The following is an 18,645-nucleotide window of genomic DNA, read 5'->3' on the forward strand; positions in this document are numbered from 1 at the left end:
GTCGTCGATCATGCACCTCTACGATGATTCCATGCCATGAAGGACATCAACTCATGGTGATACCGCTCTCTCCAGACCTTCTCCTTCTGTGTCCGGCATAGGACTGGGTTGCTCACTGAAATGCAGACTTTTTCTCTCACTAGAGGGGAGCTGCAGGGCAAAGCAGAGCCCTAAGTAATATCCTTTGTGGGTGGGTGGATGATGAGGCAAATAGGCCTGGCAGTGAGAAGGTTAATGAAAGCCAGTGGATCCACCTCACTATACTTCAGCAAATGTTGGACATGGGGAGGGAAGGACTGGAAATGTTGCTCGGAAAGCAGAGGGGAAGCTTTTTGGGCAGAGTACTGGGTGGAAAGAGGCTTGGAACTGTGCGCAAAGAAAATACCTCCTGTTGTTTGATTCCTGTTGTCTTCAGAGTAACAGGACTTTGTGTATATTCTTTGTAAACAAACAAGATTGCATCAAAGAAATACTTTACTCCATAACAATTTCTCCTAATGGAAACAACCTACAAGACTGCGAATATTGGCTATCCAATTGGTACAAAAACCAGTAACAATACTTACAGAAGGGAGACTTTGCATGTACATTATAGATGCTGGGGAAATTTGTGTTTTATATGGTATAAATTTACATCCAGCTTCATACAGCTTTGTCCGTTGATCATATTTGCATTCGCTTGTGGTGCAGCTGTTTCCCATGCAGCTTTGGACTATATATTGACCAGTGACATCAGCCGAACATCTGAAGGAAGGTAAGATAGAAAGAGGCTTAGCTAACAAGCCACATATATTCAACAAATAATAATCTGTTATTTATTATTTGAATCATGATGAGCCCAAAGCCTCCAAACATGATTGGCATTAGTTAGACACCATGGGCAGCGGGTGAACCACGGACTTGGGGAGGCTAGCCCTCCGGCTGCCCCATCCCTTCTGCCTGGGGCCCTGCCCCTTCTGCCCACCTTCCCCTGCTGAAACCCAGAGGCCTCCCCTCACTAGCCCCGGAGCGCCCAGTGGGCGGTCAGCACGCCCCACCCCTCCAGGCCCAGAGTGGCAGGCAGGCCGGCGGGCAGGCAGCAGAGCATGGCCCCCAAAGCAGAGGAGGGCGGGTAGCACGCCCCACTCCCACAGAGCACCAGTTAGGTGGGCAGCACAAGCACCGGCTTCAGCCACTCAGAGTCCCTGGCTGCAGGCCGGCCCCCAATAGCCCCAGCCTTGGTCAAGGGCCCTGGAGCCCTCCCAAGAGTGGGGTCCAGAGGCTCCCACCCAAGGTGGAGGCAGAAGCAGCCCCTGCTCGTGTCACAGGTCCCCCACCCAGGGCAGGTGGAGGGCAGGTGGAGGGACCCAGGCTCCCCACAGCTGCCTGCTTAGCTCTCCTCAGAGCCGCATTCTGGCCATTATAAGAGCCCGGTGGGCAACTGTGGGCAGGTGGAGGGTTCGTGGCTCATACCATGGCCAGGCTGCAACTCTGAGGCTCGCCCCGGCCGGAGCTGGGTCGGGGAGAGTCATGCAAGAAGCTGTAAGAGCTGGTGTGGAGTCACGGACCCTCCTCCTACCCCAGGCAGCCGGGCAGCGGGCACATGGTTCAGGGGCTGATCTCAGCCCTCCCCACCCCCTGCCCACCCCCGGGCAGATGGAGGGTCTGCCACGGCTCCCCACAACTGCCCGGGCTCCCTGGCTGGACTCCATGCTGGCCTGGCCAGGGGCTGGGGCTTGAGGGGGGAAGAGGAGGGGAAGGGGCGTGGTTTGGCCAGGCCCGTCCACTTTCAAAAAATGGGAGGGCTATGGCCCCAGGGTCCTCCCTTGCTCCGACACCACTGGCCCGGGGTCCCAGCCACATGAGAAGGAAGAGTCACAGCAGAGCGCAGCCGGAAGCAGAAGGGGGTCTAGGGGAGGAGTGTGGGTGGGGCCACGCTGGCAGTTTGGGTAAGCTTAGCTTCCTGCCTTTGATACCCGCCGCCCATGTTAGACACCATCTCTGCTCCAAAGACTGTACAATCTAATTTACAAGTGGTCACAATAATAAAATACTGGTAGTTTTTTTCCCCAGAGGCATCCTCAAGAAATTATTTATAGTTGTGTGTGAAACACCATCTATGTGAAGAATAACAATGCAAGTGCCTCCACTAGTCCATCAATATGCCTCAATTCAGACATGAAGGACCCTCTCCTGAGGTACTACATTCTCCATGCCCGTTCAATCACTGTCTCGGGGACAGAGTTCTAGGGCTAGAGCTCACCCAACATTCTGATCACTAAGGTACTAGCTATTCCCCCTGGAGTGGGCTTAACTGAGAGATGGGTGCTCAATGGCTTAATTAGACACAGGGCTGATGTGCTAATGAGAGCAATCAACCCATCAGCTGGGAGCAGTTAAGAGGCAGGAAGGAAGTGCAAGAGGGAGGATGCCAGGAGATACAGGAGCTCAGGATGAGGAGATCTTTCCCTCTGCCACCCCAGGGAGTGGGCTATGGGAAGTTTCTGTACACTCGTATGTTGCTGCCCAAGGCTGTACTGATGAACTGGTGGAAGGGACCTAATAAATAATACACTGATGCTTATAAACCTGGAAAGTGTCCAGCAGGTTTGCAGTGTGTGAAAGGGCAGAGCAGGGAGCCCTGTCACAGTCTCCTTCAGTGGTGACTGCCAATTAGAGTGCCAATTGCAGTACAGAAGTTTGGTGATGTTAATATTTGTCCATTAGGAATTGTCCAAACAGCAATTATTTCATATTGGTCAACAAGTGACTGGCAGATGGTAATGTATTTTAGGCACTACCAAACGCGTTCCAGTTCAGACCAGTGCCCAAGAGGTGAAAAGTTCTGTATCCCATTTCAAACCCACTGAGATATCCAGTCTCACTCTGTTTTGTTTCTCATTGACAGAGCTGTACACTAAAAAAAACCCACTTAAATATGCAGAATCTAGAGAACATTATCATAAGATAGTAATAGCACTAAAACAGGGCAATAATGGGATGTGCACTTTGACCATGTCTCTTTTAAATATTTAAATAACACTAATCATGAACCAGTAGAAATGTTTTGGAACTTTAACGATCCCCCACAGAGGAACTTGAGAAAACATTCTTATTTACTACATGCTAACTGCTATTTGATAAAGCCAGGGTAAATCAAAACGTAGAGAACGGTAACTTATATCTGTAATTGCACCTAAATTAAAAGCTCATTTAGTGGTAAAAATATGATGCATTACAAAATGATAGTGAAGATTCAATGAGACTTATCTGTGGGCAGCAATATTGTTAGTTAAACATTTTCCTATAGCTTCTTTTTTAATCCTATGAACAATAACTCAACAAGACTCTTTGCACGGAGCTCAAAGTACAGACTGAACACAGATAACCAGTATGTGCCAAATATCACTGAGCTATTTAAAATTTCATCAGCTGAAGACAAAATATAAAACATTGGTACCTAGTTGCTTCAACATTTGCATATCCAGAGTTTACAGACACATAGAAAGGTGCATCGTTATTGTATTCATCAAATACTCCCCAACGAAGATGGGCCCATTCATGGACAAAGACTTTAGCTGCGGAAGAGCAGGAGCATATGTGAATTCTAAATACAACACTTTACAGTTTACTTTATATTTCCATAGATCATTTAAACAAATTTAGGCCCAATCCTACAATCGCCTCTGCTTGGACATACCCCTGTGCCCACACAGGACTCACCATGGGAGCCGGCTGGAAACCCAAATAGATCACTGTGTTCAGATTAACCCTCCCAGAATATTAACAGACCTAAAGTAAAGATCTGTTTCCATACAGGAGCTTCTGACTATTCCAGGTATCAAGTAAGGTTTCTCATGTTACCCATGTCTTTCAAAATCATAATTCTTGGCTCTTATATAACACAAAGGAAAAGGTGTATATTAGAAAACCATAGAGTAGTTAGTTTAACTTCAGTCCAGGATAAAACTAAGGATTATGTAGATAGTTGAAGGCGGAAAAAGTGTAAAAGATTAGACAACCAGAATACTTTTGCAGAAAACAAAACTATCTCACCAAGACAATCTAATCCCTTTCTTGCAGGTGTTGGTAAAGCCATTGACATGGAGAATGGATATAATGTTGTCTAACTAAAGCTTTCAACTAAAGATGGGCCAAGGAAGCAGAGCTCAATTTAGATTAAGTTTAAGCCAGAATTCAAGGTTTGAGTTCAATGCTTCACCCGGCTAGAATTTGGGTTTGTATTTGATTAACTAGAATCCAGCGAATTAGTCTAAGGAGATTTTAGTCCCAAACTACCAGAAATCTGATGAGAAAGACCGTTCTTGTGAGATTTCCACCATTTTAGGCCAACAAACCTCTACATTTTTGATCCAACTAATGCAGGTTTGTCTTGGATTTGAATCCAAATAACCTTGCACATTTACCAGGGTTCAGATTTGAGGGACGGTTTTGACCTAGCTCTGTTTTAAAAGAAACACATAAATGATTTATTCTAACTTGTGTATGGACAGTATATTGGTTAAATGGGCATAGGAGAAAATCATTGTTAATGACAGCAGGTTACACTGCACAAAACTGAGAGGACTCTATTGGGTTTTTTTATTTGCTTATTAATGGCCTCACATAGGCAATGCCTATGGAGTCAAAAAATGTGCTGATGAAATCAAAATGGGACTATTGTTAATGCCTTGTGAATGTACACTTACAAGAAGAGTAGTTGGGCAAATGTGACTTTCAGAAGTTCCAATAAAAACCTTCACGTCCTCAGAGCAGGATCCGCTCATGAGAGTTTCGTCTATTCTAGAATCCTTTGGGACTGGTTTTACCTGCATGCTCACCAGGTTACACCCACTGCAACTCTCAGTTTAGTTTACTGCACTGTAATGTTAGGATATAGATTATTTCCAAGTCAAAGCAATGATTTATGAGGAAAAACAGCCCTCATTTACTGTAAAATTATTAGCCAGTATTTTCAGAAGACTGGTCATTTTAGGTGCCCCCATTTCTGAGTGTTCAACTTAAGACTCATCCAGGGAGCCTGATGTTTAACACTGTGTGAAAAAAGAGGCTCTTTTAAAGTTTCACAGGTTGGGCAACCAAAACTGAGGCATCTCAAATCACTAGTCACTTTGGAAAATCTCGGCCATTGCATATTTATAACAACAAAAGCAGAAAATTAAGGTCCAATAGATGGTGCTACCTCGTGATCCATAGATGTTATGGAAAGTGTCATTTAACAGGAAGTTGGGAGTGAAATGAATGTATCGTCCCTTTTCCCCACATCCTCCATATTGCAGCGTGTAGGGATCATCTCCGTACTTCAAGTAAGGATTAGCCACGATAACATCTGCCTAAAAATAAAATAGCCCTTGTTTAAAGAGCAGCAGGAAATGGAGGGTGGCAGATAGTTCTGTTGAATGGGCTCACCCTGCAGCTTTTGCTCACGGAACACCTCCATTGATTGTTTCTCTGGGTAAGGACTGCAGGACTGGGCACTAGAGGGCAATACAAATTCTAAAAAGAGCAATTTATATTCCCTCGTTATTGGAAAAACTTAGGGCTCGTCTACACGGTGGGGTTGGGCTGATTTCTAAAGTGCAGCACTATGTTAAAGTGCATTAGGGACCATTTAGTGCACACCAGCAGGGTCTACAAGGATCAATTACTGAGCAACACGTTAGTGTGTTTTAGAAATCATACCTCCGTAGTGTGCATTACTCCACCTTGTAGACAAGACCCTATGTCATAAGAGTATGAACACAACAAATACTTTTGATACTTACCTTATCATATGACTCTGTTTTTACACTTAAATACTCAGGTTTTGGCAGCCAATGCAGAGGAATTATAATTTTTACAGCCTTGAAAAAAAATCTCTGTTTTGTAGCATTGAACAAGTAAGTAGAAGCCTCTTTGACCATGGCCTAGTAGGGAAAGAAAAGAAAAGAGTTATGAATTAAAAATTGAACGGTAGAGGCAATGAGTAGTTTAGCTTTGCCAGGAAACAAGGGTACATAAAGTAACATTAAATAGATGAAGGCATAGAAAGAAACCAACCTTGGCTAAGGGAAGGGCTGGGACAGATTATTTCCCTCATGGAGCATGGACAGACCAAATTGTAACTCTGAAAGACTCTGGAATGCTCCTAGGACAGTACAAATATACACCGCCCCTTGCTCAGGGCTTATGATAAAAAACACAATCTATCCCTTAAAATAAAACTCGAAAGAGATCCTTCCAAACATGAAATTTCCTCAAAAAAGTTACATGGGTTTGAGGTGAAGGATGGTTCTGTCCTAGACCAGTCCTTTTAATTAATCTGTAAAGTGTACTGCGGTGCTTGATGAATCAAATACAATAATAAATAGTAAGTAATAATCTGTGGTTTCCTTTTTCTTCTCCCTGTGATTCCTCATTTTTCTGCTCCATCTCTATTAGGTTCTACTTTCTTCCTGCCTCTACAGTGGGCACTACTTTGTCACTATTTTCCTGTTCCCCTCCTCCTTGCTCCTTCCCCACCTCTCCTGAGTAGTTTGGGGGTCACTAGTTAATGGCTATGCCCTCCTCAGTTTATTGTTCTCTTTACAGCAACTGAATGCTCAATGACCAGATCATGTGAACATGGATCAAAGATCTACACTGTGACACTGAGAACTTAAAGAATAACTAAAAACAGAAATATCATTATATATATATATATGTGTGTGTGTGTGTGTGTGTATATATATATATACACACACACACCCACACCCATACATATACATACACCAAGGGTTTTTAAGAATATCTGCAAGGACTGGGGGAAAGGAGGGATAAAAGCAAATGGCAAACATTGTAAAGGAGGTGCAGTAATTGGCAATTAAATATCCATGTTCTGGAGATTCTCTAGTCTAAGGTACTCATGTTTTGGAAAGAAGTAATTAAGAAGGAGGTGATACATAGAATCAGCCTGACCCTGAGCCATAATATTCCTTCAAGAGATGAGTACACTAATTTCATTAACAGCAGCACTTGAATAAAAATTCAAGCTAAGAACCAATTTAGTAACCATAGAATTGATCTAGCTCCCACAAAAATGAAAAATAAATAAAAAAACCCCTTGACATTAATGGGAGCTGGAACTGGTCTTTTAAGATTACTGTTAATCTAGAAGTAGAAATAACCTGAAAGTCTGAATATCATTGAATGACAAATATACAAATGTTCTTACCTGTATATTTTTAATGATATTGTGATCTTCTGGTAACTCAGGGTTAATTGCAATAACAATATCCTCATAGCCACCATTTTTCAGCTGTACCATAGAACCTCTCACCACAGGTACTAGAAATAAAAGAACCAAGCTCTTAAACATCCTCATTGTCCTGTTCCCCAAAATTTTTTGTTATAAAAATGATGGCACAGCAGCGCTATTTATACAATTGCTTATTTACACAGAAGTGTTTGTATATTTTATGGCAAGTACCAGTATATATGGATGTGCTGTGTAAATCAAGGTTGCATAACTGCATCCAATCTGATGGTGTCAGGTTATATATTAATACACTAGGGAAATTCCTAAAGACTGTAATAATCTAAATCTGAACTATTTCCTCATCCATTTCATGCATCCTGAAGTGACCGATGTCGTGTTGTCATGAATATATTATAAATAATTTATAAGGAATTTAAATTTTACAGTATCACAAATCAACTTGCAAACACAGCAGTTCTGAACTTCTATGAGAAAACTCTGATCAGTACAAGAGCTATGTACTTAGGCCCTCTCAGAGATCCAGAGAGGCCTGGGCCACTTCCAACTTTTGAGGACCCTAGCCACAATAAAAATAAAAAATGAGGACACATGAAAACAAAATAAGGCAACAAAAAACCGAGTGAGACAATTTGAATTTTTTTTATTTAACAAATGCTTTTCTAGCTTTTTTCTGTGCAAATGCACTAATTATTGAAGAAAAATCTAGCTTTTGTGCAATGTTACAGTTGATATTAAGCATGGCGAGCCCATTCAAACACTCTTGTCCCATAGTTGAACATGTCAGAGGGGTAGCCGTGTTGGTCTGTATCCACAAAAACAATGAGGTGTCCAGTGGCACCTTAAAGACTAACAGATTTATTTGGGCATAAGCTTTCGTGGGTAAAAAACCCACTTCTTATATCTGAAGAAGTGGGTTTTTTACCCACGAAAGCTTATGCCCAAATAAATCTGTTAGTCTTTATGGTGCCACCGGACTCATTGTTTTTATAGTTGAACTGTGATAGCTCTTTACCTGCTTCAACACGTTGAGGGTGTGTTCATCTGAAGCCACTGATGCAGGCAAACTGACAAAAATGCGCAATGCAATTATGATATTAGGAAACACCCCAGAGAGTCCAAGTTCGAGTATTTCTTGAAGCTATTCCTTTGGCTTGCAATCCAATTTAAAGTTTGTGGAATATATCCGTTTGAGGAAGATGACCTTGTCACTGAGATCTTTTGACATTTCTTTGTTGTACTGTTGCTGAAATTGTTCAGCTGCAGGAAGTAGATCTTCATTATTCAGCCAAAGAAATCCCCAAAGGGTACAAATTAGTCGCAGTGACATGTAAGACCTGATTGAATAGAGTCAATGATGACAAGGAAGACATTGACCCTATAATGCCGCTCGGCATTGGATTCAGTAGGTAAGTTGCGATTGATGGAGAACTCAGATGAAATGCCAATATTCTGTGCTACTAATTTGGCATCCCATTGTTCAAGAATCTGTTGAATGTCATTGATAAGACTTTCAGTGTTATCCCTCTCAACATCAAGTGTAGCATTGCGTGCTTCAACTACCAGATAAATTTGGTGGATCACTGTAAGTAGCTTCATCCACAAAGATAACATCAGAATGCATTCAAATTTGGACACGTGCTTCTGAATAGACTGAAGTTCAATTTGAGCCTGTGCAGTGAGATTGAGAGATTCAAGCTCATTTAAAGCCATTCTCACTTAATTCAAATGCTGCGCAACTGGTTGAACACCATCAATCCAAGCAGACCATCTAGTTTTGGACATCCCATACAGTGAAACAGGAAGATATTGCTTCAGAATTTCCCACCTTTGTGGACTGCTACTGAAGAGATTGAACATTTGCTGAACAGTTCCAAAGTAAGTAATTGCTTCCTTGCATGATTCAGCACGGTCAACATCTACAAGGTTCAGTGTGTGGTTTCCACAGCTGGAGAAAATACAGTTTGAATTATGCTCAAGCAGAACGGCCTGTACACCTATGTACTTTCCAGCCATATTAGATCCATTGTCATAGGCTTGACCAATGCAGACTTGAAAATCTAACTTAAAACCTTCTAGAATTGCTAGTACTCTAGCAGCAATTTCTTTTCTAGTTTTTCTTGTGAAATTATAAAACAAAATAACCCTTTCTTCAATTGAAAATTTTGAGCTGTCTACAATCTTAACATATCGAATAAGCATAGTAGCCTGTTCCTTGTGAGAACAATCTGGAGTGGCATCAACAATGATTGAAAAATACTTGGCATTTCGAATCTCATTAAGAATTGTTGTTTGTACGTATAACCCACATAGCTCAATAAACTCGTTTTGTATGCGTGTGGAGAGACAATGGACTTGCATGTGCTTTTGACTCTCTTGCGATTCTCAAACACATTTAACATGCTCTGATAAAATGTGGGTCATATTTACTGAGGAGCTCAAGTATGCCTAGAAAGTTTCCATGTGCATGATCACCAATACGTTGACTGGAACCAAAGAAAGCCAATCCCCGCTCAGAAAGAAAAAGGATGACATTCAGGATGCACTCAGGAAGTTTTTTCCAGTTGTTAGTTTCTGTAGAGAGTTCAGTCAAGAAGAGTAAATTCTCAACTGAACTTTCAGCTGATGCTGCCCTACTGGCTGATTTCCATGCAACATAGTTTTCTTTGTATGATGTTGAACTCTCATGTGATGGTATTCAGTATTTCAACTTCCTCCAACCTCTGTTGATGCTCCATCCTGATTGATTAGAGAGAACTGATGCATTCGCAGCACTTTTGTTCAAAATGAAGCAGGGTGCACAGTATGGAGATTGTTTTTCCATACTCCAGCATAACCAGTCTTTTGTGCAGATCTCAACATTTGGAAGAGTTTTTGTCAGCAGATGAGTAGGGAAAGCATGATTATCAGCATCTCGTGGAATGTCACTTGGAATTTCAAAACAACTAATTTGAAGAAAAGATTGCGTTTAGGCAGCATTGCTTTTGTCAATAATTCCACTGTCAGTCACAGTCAAACCTGTTGTACTCATGAATTGTTCTTGCTGTGTAAGATCTACATCTTCCTGTTGCTGTTGAGTTTCTTGATCATACACAGGATCTTCTGCTGCATCTGTTACTGTTGGCACATCTCCTTCTTGACTACTGTCCTCATGTTCAGGTATTGGCATTGCAATATCACCTGTTGCAGTTGCGGAGTTTTCATTATCTGTAGCATTGTTTGTTGGGTAAGGTGTGTTTTCCAGTGGTTTGAGAAATTAAGTTATTGGCTTTGAGCTCTTAGCTGCTGCTTCACTCACTTGTTTTTGCCATCTCTTGCTTGCACCACTTTCAAATCTCCTCTTCATAGTGATCTATCTGATCAATATGTAGCCTATCCACACTTGAAATATTCTGCTGTAAATAGGGAGTTTATCAACCTTTGAAATCTTCTACTGTAAACATGTACACAAATGCTGAATGGTATACAAATGCTGATAAGACTTAAAATGAAGGAATACAAATTAAGAACACAAAATGAAACAGTCAGGTTATTATCCTTATCACTGAATCAAAGTTCAAGCATGCAAGGTATAATTGCACAGGCTGAGCTGAAGACAAAGGGATGACATATCTATAGTAAACACAGACATGGATACAGACAGAGGGATAATGTCCAAAAGTTTCAAACGTGTGTCCTCACGAAACTCACTGTACAAGATTGTCCTCACAAATTTTCACCTTGAATCTGGGCCTATTGACTACGAAAGCCTATAAAGATGGCCAAGCTATCAAGCTAGGGCTCAGCCAACCAGTCACCTCTTTTAGCCACCATATGAAGATAATAATGAGGAATTCTCACACATAAATAATCCCTTAGTTATCTAGACATAAAATTATAAAGACACTAAAATGTAACAATGCTCTACCTTTCAATGTGCACTTGATCCGGCACCAGCCACTAGTAGTGGTTTGTTTGTATAATCAGCTGATCATCACGGTCTAGTCTTGTGCTATCAGAATGATACATTTTTATTAATATTTATGAACATTTTACACTTATTAATATGATAAAATCATTATCAGTTAACAAAAAAAAATGTCTTTTACCAAATCACATCTCTTATTTGCTTAAATTTGCAGCTCTAAGCTGAGAGAATGTGTCACATTTTGGTCCGATAGGGTTGCGCATAAAAACGAGTTGTGAAACTTATCAAATGCCAAAACATTAACAAGTGTCTAAATTCGAGGCCTCCTTTGAGCTTGAGGCCCAGGCCAAATGGCCCTCCTGAACTCCACCCCCAAATTGGCCCTGTATGTACTACTGAATGGGACAAATGCAGATGGAGTGGCAAAGGCAGATCACTGCTAATCTATGTGATTTGAGAGAGAAATTCCATATGGAATGTATCAGAGGACCTATTAATTTTCATTAGATGCTTTAGTTTAAATAGTACTATAGAAATTTGTCATATCTGCCAATATTTGAAATCTACTATATAAATAAAATTAAATAGGATCAATTGTTATGTACTGTATGTAACTTTATATTCTGTGTAATTTAAATTGCTTTCCTTTTTGTAGCGAGAACACTTCCACTCGGCTTAGCTGTTTTACTTCAACAATGCATATAACTGCAGTCACAATTCACAGATGCATTAATTTTAAGGCCACCAGGGACCACTGGATCATCTAGTCTGACCTTCTGTATAATACAGGCGATAGAATTTTATGATGACTAAAGCATGTTCTCCAGAAAGGTCCAGTCCAGATCTGAAGACTTCAACTGATGAAGAATCCACCACTTCCCTTGGCAGTTTGTTTCAATGATTTATCACTCATACTGTTAAAAATGTGTGACATAGTTCTAACTTGAATTTATCTGGTTTTAACTTCCAGTCCTTGGTTCTTGTAGTGACTTTCTCCATTAGATTAAAGAGCTTGGTATATTAAAGAGATTAATGCCTAGTATATTCTTCCAAGGAAGGTATTTACACCATAATAAATCATCTCTTGATTTTTTTTAAATCAACTAAATAAATTGAGCTTCTGAAGTCTCTCACACTGAGATAAGTTTACCAAACTTTTAATGATTCTTGTAGCTATTTTCTGAACTCTTTCCAATTTTTCAACATCCTTTTTAAACTGCAGACACCAGAATCTGCACAGTGTTCCGGTATTGGTCTCACCAGTGTTGCATAAAGAGGCAATCTTCTACCTGCTGCTACTCACAACTCCCCCTTTATACACCCAAAGATTTAATTGGACCTTTGGCCACAGCAGAGCACTGGGAGCTCATGCTGAGTTGTTTGTCCACTCTGACCCCTAAATCCTTTTCACAGTCACTGCTTTCGGAGATGCAGTTCCCCATGACCTGCATTCTTTATTCCGAGATGTATAATTTTACATTTGGCTGTATTCAAATGTATTTTTGTTTGACTCAGCCCAGCTTACCTAGCTATCCAGATCACGCAGTGTGAAGGGCATGGCCTCATCATTATGTACCACTCTCCCAATCTTTGTGTCATCCCTACATTTTATCTGCAGTGATTTTATTTACTTCCAAATCACTGATAAAAATATTGAATAGTCTTGGGCAGAGAACCAATGCCTTGGTAACCACACTAGCAACACCCTCATTTGATGATTCCCCAACAACAACTACTTTTTGAGAGCTATCAGTAAACTAGTTCTTAATCCATTTAATGTGTGCTCTATTGATAATGTATAGTGCTGATTTTTAATTGGAATGTCATGCAGTGCTAAGTCAAACACCTTACAAAATATAAGTAAAAGACAACTGTGTGGAGGTCACTTGGAATCTTATCAAAAAATGAAATCAGGTTTGTTTGACTCTTTTCCATAAAATCAAATCATTTACATTCATTATATTCCCATCATTTAATTCTTTATGGACTGATTCTCATATCAGCTTTTCCATTAATTTGCCCAGGACTGATGTCAGGCTAACCAGCCTATAATTACCCTGTGTGATGGATTAGTATGTGTCTATTTCAATCTGCAAACCCCATTCTGTTTTGTGAACACCATTCTGGTTATAAAATTATGCTGTGCCTTCCCTTTGGCACTGCAGACTTCATCTTGAGCTGAAAACACACCTAAGGTGACAGGAAAAATCCTTGCATCTGGCAGCAGGCTAATAATGGAGAGCAAAGAAGAGTCATCAACCTGGATAATCTTCTATTTCAATGGAAGCATCCTAGAACAATCTGCTGGCTGCAGTTTCCCAATCTGGACTTCAGGTGGACAGGAACTAAACAACAAATCACTTGATGAGGGAATTGAAGCTTCTCAGAGGAGTCCCCTGACAGACAGAATGGGAATGTTATGAAAGGATAAGTTCTGTTCTGAGGTGGTACTCTTTCATTGGCCACCCAACGAGACAAGACTGGGCTGGAGGAGAGGAAGTGTAAAAGAATCTTGTGCTCCCTGGAAGACAATGAAGATGATCCAAAGGACTCACAGGAGGGATGAGGAAACTTAGTAGAGTCTTGTGTGCAGCTGTTTAATATTTTTCCATAGATCTGTATATCGCTTGTGATTGTTTAGAAGGGCTTCTGTAAAGTCTGCGTGTCTCTTGTTTTAACTGTCATGAAATCCCTGAAGGGTGAAACACTCATTCTGAGTACCCACAAGGGTGAATCTGGAGAGAGGGCATGCAAGAGCTATTGGGGAGACTAGCTCAGTAAGCTTAAAAGAAAAAGGGACCATGGGAACATTAGGTTTGGGATCTAATACAGCCTGGTGATCACCCTCATCTGTGGCTATAACATCCAGGTTGTCATACTTGCCATTTTTGAATATTAGTCTGACATTAGCACACTTCCAGTCTCCTGCAATTCCTCAGCCAACTCTTATCAATTTTCTACACTTCATGATTTCTAATTTATACTGATTGCTCTCTACTTCCTCCCCTGCCCTTTGTTATATATTGTTCTTTAATTTCTAACTGCTGCCTTCACTTCCCCTCAGAAGCAGCTCGGCCTTTTAATCAAAGTTGTCCTCTATTGTAATTGTAGAATTGGGGCTTTTTGGCCATCTAGTAAACTATTCTTATATAGCTCCCAATTTTCAATCACTTCTGTCCTAATTTTTACTCCCAAGCAATTTCACTCAGAATTTTCCTAAATTGGGGGAAACTAGACCTTTTAAAACACCAAGAGTATATATTTCTGGTTGGGACGCATCTGTATTTTGGATTAACTTTTCCACCTCTGGCAGCCCTCCCACTGCTATCCCACACAACATTGCTTCATACCTGGATTGACCCATCTGTTTACCTGTGTCCTCTGCTGCTCTGGGGTCAGACTGACCAGATGTCACCTCCCTGTTTAATGCTGACACACAGTTAGGTCCACCCCAGATATGAGTGCACATTCCCAGAGTCGCATACCCTTCTCAGCATTATAGCAGCCATGTCTCCTATTTCCACATGGACCCATGCAGAGATCATGGATTGCTTTGAGATCTGCATAGATGAGACAACGCAGTTCTGCCATAACATTAGCCACTTGATTGCCAAGGTATACAAGGATTTATTGAAGCAAATGACAGAGTGGGGTCATTCCTGGGACAAGTTCCAGTACCGCAACAAGGAAAGGAGCTCTGGAACCAAGCCCTGACCAGAACTCTGAGGAGGAGATTTCCCTCAAAAGTCAGGATGTCTTCCCCACAGAAGACACCAAGGCAGAGACAGCATTGGAGTACCTCCTGGAACCCAGCAGACAACTAGCATGATATAACGCGACCCGATATAACACGAATTTGGATATAACGCAGTAAAAGCAGTGCTCCGGGGGGGCGGGGCTGCGCACTCCGGCGGATCAAAGCAAGTTCGATATAACACGATTTCACATATAACACGGTAAGATTTTTTGGCTCCCAAGGACATGTTATATCGGGGTAGAGGTGTATATCAAATTCCACAGCCATCAGCCAAACCATAATCCCCTTCCTATGCACCCGCTCTCTCCTTGTTGACCACCACTCCCCTAATCCCCATGGTTGAGGCTGGTGGCACTGCAGAGGTTAAAAATTACATACATTGTAATGCAGGCATGTTTACTGAAATGGCAGAAGCTCATGGGCTGGATCAGAACTTAGTGACTAAGGAGGAAAGCCCAGCAGCTAAGGGCTGGATGGGAGGAGAGTGGACAAGATGTTCCTGATGTCAGGCAAGAAACTAACCTTGAGCTGGAAATTGACTGAGGACTGCAGCCTGCCAGAGGCCATTGGTAGGAGGGCAGACCTGACCTGGGTACATGTGTTGACCTGAGCCCAGCAGCTGGCTGTTCGATGGTGAGAGGGCTGTCGCTGCTGGGAACCTGCCTGTTAGGAAGGTGGTTGAAGGCTGAACCAAGTGGGACTGAAGGCACTGTTGTGTTGATGGTGTATTGGACTGGACTTAGAGACTCTGTTACCCTGGAAGGGGATGAATGCTTTGAATTGGCTTGGCCAGAGGGCCAAGTTACCTCTATGGCTGGAGCAGGCTGAAAATCATTGTGGGGAAACTGAGGAAGAATGCTGTAGTGCTGGGTCTTGAATGGGTGTTTTGGGATGGTCAGTCTTGTAACAGAGACCATCACTGCTTCTGAGCCATGGATCTATCTGAAGAAGCAGCAATGTCATGAGGAGATTGCCATATAGCCCCCTTTGACATGCTGTACAGCCTCACCTACCAATTTCCACAGTCTTACTTCCCTCTCCACTGCAGTAATACAGTTCACCAAGTAGCAATCCAGCCGTGTGAGTGCCATCCCCCTCCTAAAATAGATCAAAGCACCACCCTATTTAAATGTAAGAATGTCATCCAGTGCTATGTAGAAAGTAATCTTAGTGCAGCACAGCACATAAAGCTAACTGTACAAAACCCAGGGAATGCTATTTTCTATTACAGTGGAAGAAGGAAGTATGTCTCTGCATAGAATTCACTTGTGGACTCTTGCATGCACAAAGTCCTTATATTACTATTCTAGCAGATGTAGCTATATCTTATCAGTAATCTAATTGCACTTTGGAAAGACTGAAAATGCTTTTACAAAGACATTTTAAGAGACAAAGTTCATGCAAATAGCAGGGTCAACCGTAAGTATACTAGTGGCTTTAGCAAGAAATTCTTGGTACCTTGATCACCTGAACACACACCAGGCCCACAAGATAGAAATACAGAAAAAAAAAAAAAGTTTGCTAAGCATAAAATGGGATGGCTTTCATTTTCCAGTTATTGCTTCCACTCCCCACTTTTCATCTTCCATTCTCTCACCCCACCTCCCACTTAATTGTTTTGAGCTCCTCCCTTATGTCAGTTCTGTTCCCTTTTATCTTTCTCTTCTTTCCTCTGGATCCCATCTTCCTGTGTCTCTCGCATTTCCCCCATCTCTTCCCCGCCCAACACAATCAGACTGGCTCAGAGCAATAGCACAAAATCAAGTCGGAGGCACTTGACCCCCATGATTAAAAATAATGAATTATTAAAAATAATTCTCCTCATGGTGTTTAATGGGGCCTGTCCCTTTAAATCATGCACATTCAATGGCTTCAGCCCTCCACCACAGGTGTTACAATTATGCAGTGATACAGTTCACAACTCATCACTTTAATTATAAACCTTGATTAATAGTAGAAGTGGGCAAAAAGAAGTGGTGTGAGGACTAGGTTTAAGTTACCGTTTGAGTTGAAACAGAATCATTTCTTACTTTCAGGTTCAATGGTCCCTAAATCATGGAAGTATTTTTATGAGAGTTTGACTCCAAATGGCTGAAAACAGATTTGCAGCTGCATTTTCTGAGTGAAGAAGCTCCTTGGGTTGCATCATTCCTGGGAATCTTCTTTCACTCGCACTTTTTAGTCTCCACTAAACACACAGTACTTGGGTGTCTATGAACCAATAATCAGATGAGGACCAGCATGAAGCTTTTTCCTGCTTCAACACATGCTCCAGATGGGTGCACTTCTAAACCAACTGTTGGCTGGCTGCTTCCTCTGGATGCCATGCCATACACGTGAGATGAATTATAAAGATGTTCACCATATAGGCAGCTTCAGGAAACCTCATTGTACGTCTTCTTTTGCATATAGATTTAAGACCTTATCTCATTCAATTTAATTACAGTTTTTTCATCATAGTGTATACATAGAATATGTAATCAAGTGGCATAAAGCTTTAAGCGGCATGAGTTCAGGGTGTATATATGCAGTCAGGGACAGCTCTATGTATTTTGCCACCCTAAGCAGGATGGTCAGGCAGCCTTTGGCGGCATGCCTGCGCGAGGTCCGCTGGCATTGCGGATTCGGCATGCTTGCGGGAGATCCATCGGTCTGCGGCTTAGGCGTACCCGCCGCCGAATTACCGTCGAAGCTGAGGGACCGGTGGACCTCCCGCAGGCATGCCGTTGAAGGCTGCCTGACTCTGCCACCCTCACGGCGACTGGCAGGCCGCCCCCCGTGGCTTGCTGCCCCAGGTACGCGCTTGGAGCGCTGGTGCCTGGAGCCGCCCCTGTATGCAGTACATATAATGTAGTTTTAATCTAACCTGTCCTAGAATAGTTTTAATCTAATTGAGGTACATGCAGTATGATACTGCTACTAAATCACAGCATTTTCATACAGTTCTGCATTATGGCTTTTCAACTATTTTATTCACCCATTTTCTGTACTAGTGCAATTATTTTTGCGTATTTCTTGAAAGCATCTAAACAAGTCCTAGAAAAATAGATGTCATCCAAACTTGCATCTTAAGTCACAGTAGATTTGTTGCAGTTTCTATGATAATCACTTAATCACTTTCTTCTTTTTCTTGAAAGCACGTATGGTTGCACTTACAATAAGGCAAACTGCTGTTATTAACCCAAATACTAGCAACACTATCCTTGAAACACTATACTCAATATTACCAGCAAGATAATCCATTGCAGGAACCAATGTCACTGTGCTATATTAAATATATCAGAGTGCAGGGAGGCTTTATCGATGGGACGTACAGCCACAAAGATGATGGTGATATTTTCCGTTGCAAAAGCTTCTGGTTTAAATACAAATATTTCCCTGTACCCAGCATGCTGAGGTGTCAGAGTGCAGGTATGCACCAGAATAGCATTATCAAAGGTGCCTCTTACTTTCAGAGGATTTTCACTTGTTCTTATTTAGAACCTTGCAGCTGAAAATGGAAATATGTCAGAGACTATACAGCATATATTTAACCCTGTAATTAAAAGTGTTGATCTGTTCCTTTAGAAGCAGTTACATTGTTAGCAGCACAAGTGAGCGCCTATTCCAGTCACCCTATTCAACCATCTGAACAGTGAAGGTTTCATGCTGGACAGATCCCATAACAGAACAATTTCTCTGCTAACTTGAGGAAGACTTAAGAAAGCACTTGTGAACTTCAAATTCTCACTGAAGACAAAGATTCAC

General features: G+C 41.7%; 1 protein-coding gene across 1 annotated transcript in view; it reads right to left on the reverse strand.

The window, feature by feature from the left end:
- Positions 1-7,342, reverse strand: part of LOC128842500 (calcium-activated chloride channel regulator 1-like) — a 33,932-nt gene extending 26,590 nt beyond the window's left edge. Inside the window, exons 1-5 of the mRNA XM_054038548.1 lie at positions 7,193-7,342; positions 5,766-5,906; positions 5,183-5,333; positions 3,440-3,557; positions 567-744 (exon numbers count right to left, since the gene is read on the reverse strand). Of these exons, the coding sequence (XP_053894523.1) occupies positions 567-744; positions 3,440-3,557; positions 5,183-5,333; positions 5,766-5,906; positions 7,193-7,342 (738 nt within the window). The remainder of the gene's footprint in view (positions 1-566; positions 745-3,439; positions 3,558-5,182; positions 5,334-5,765; positions 5,907-7,192) is intronic.
- Between the last annotated feature and the right edge of the window lie 11,303 nt (positions 7,343-18,645).

Source organism: Malaclemys terrapin, chromosome 8, assembly GCF_027887155.1.
Source record: "Malaclemys terrapin pileata isolate rMalTer1 chromosome 8, rMalTer1.hap1, whole genome shotgun sequence".
NCBI classification, from domain to species: Eukaryota; Metazoa; Chordata; order Testudines; family Emydidae; genus Malaclemys; species Malaclemys terrapin.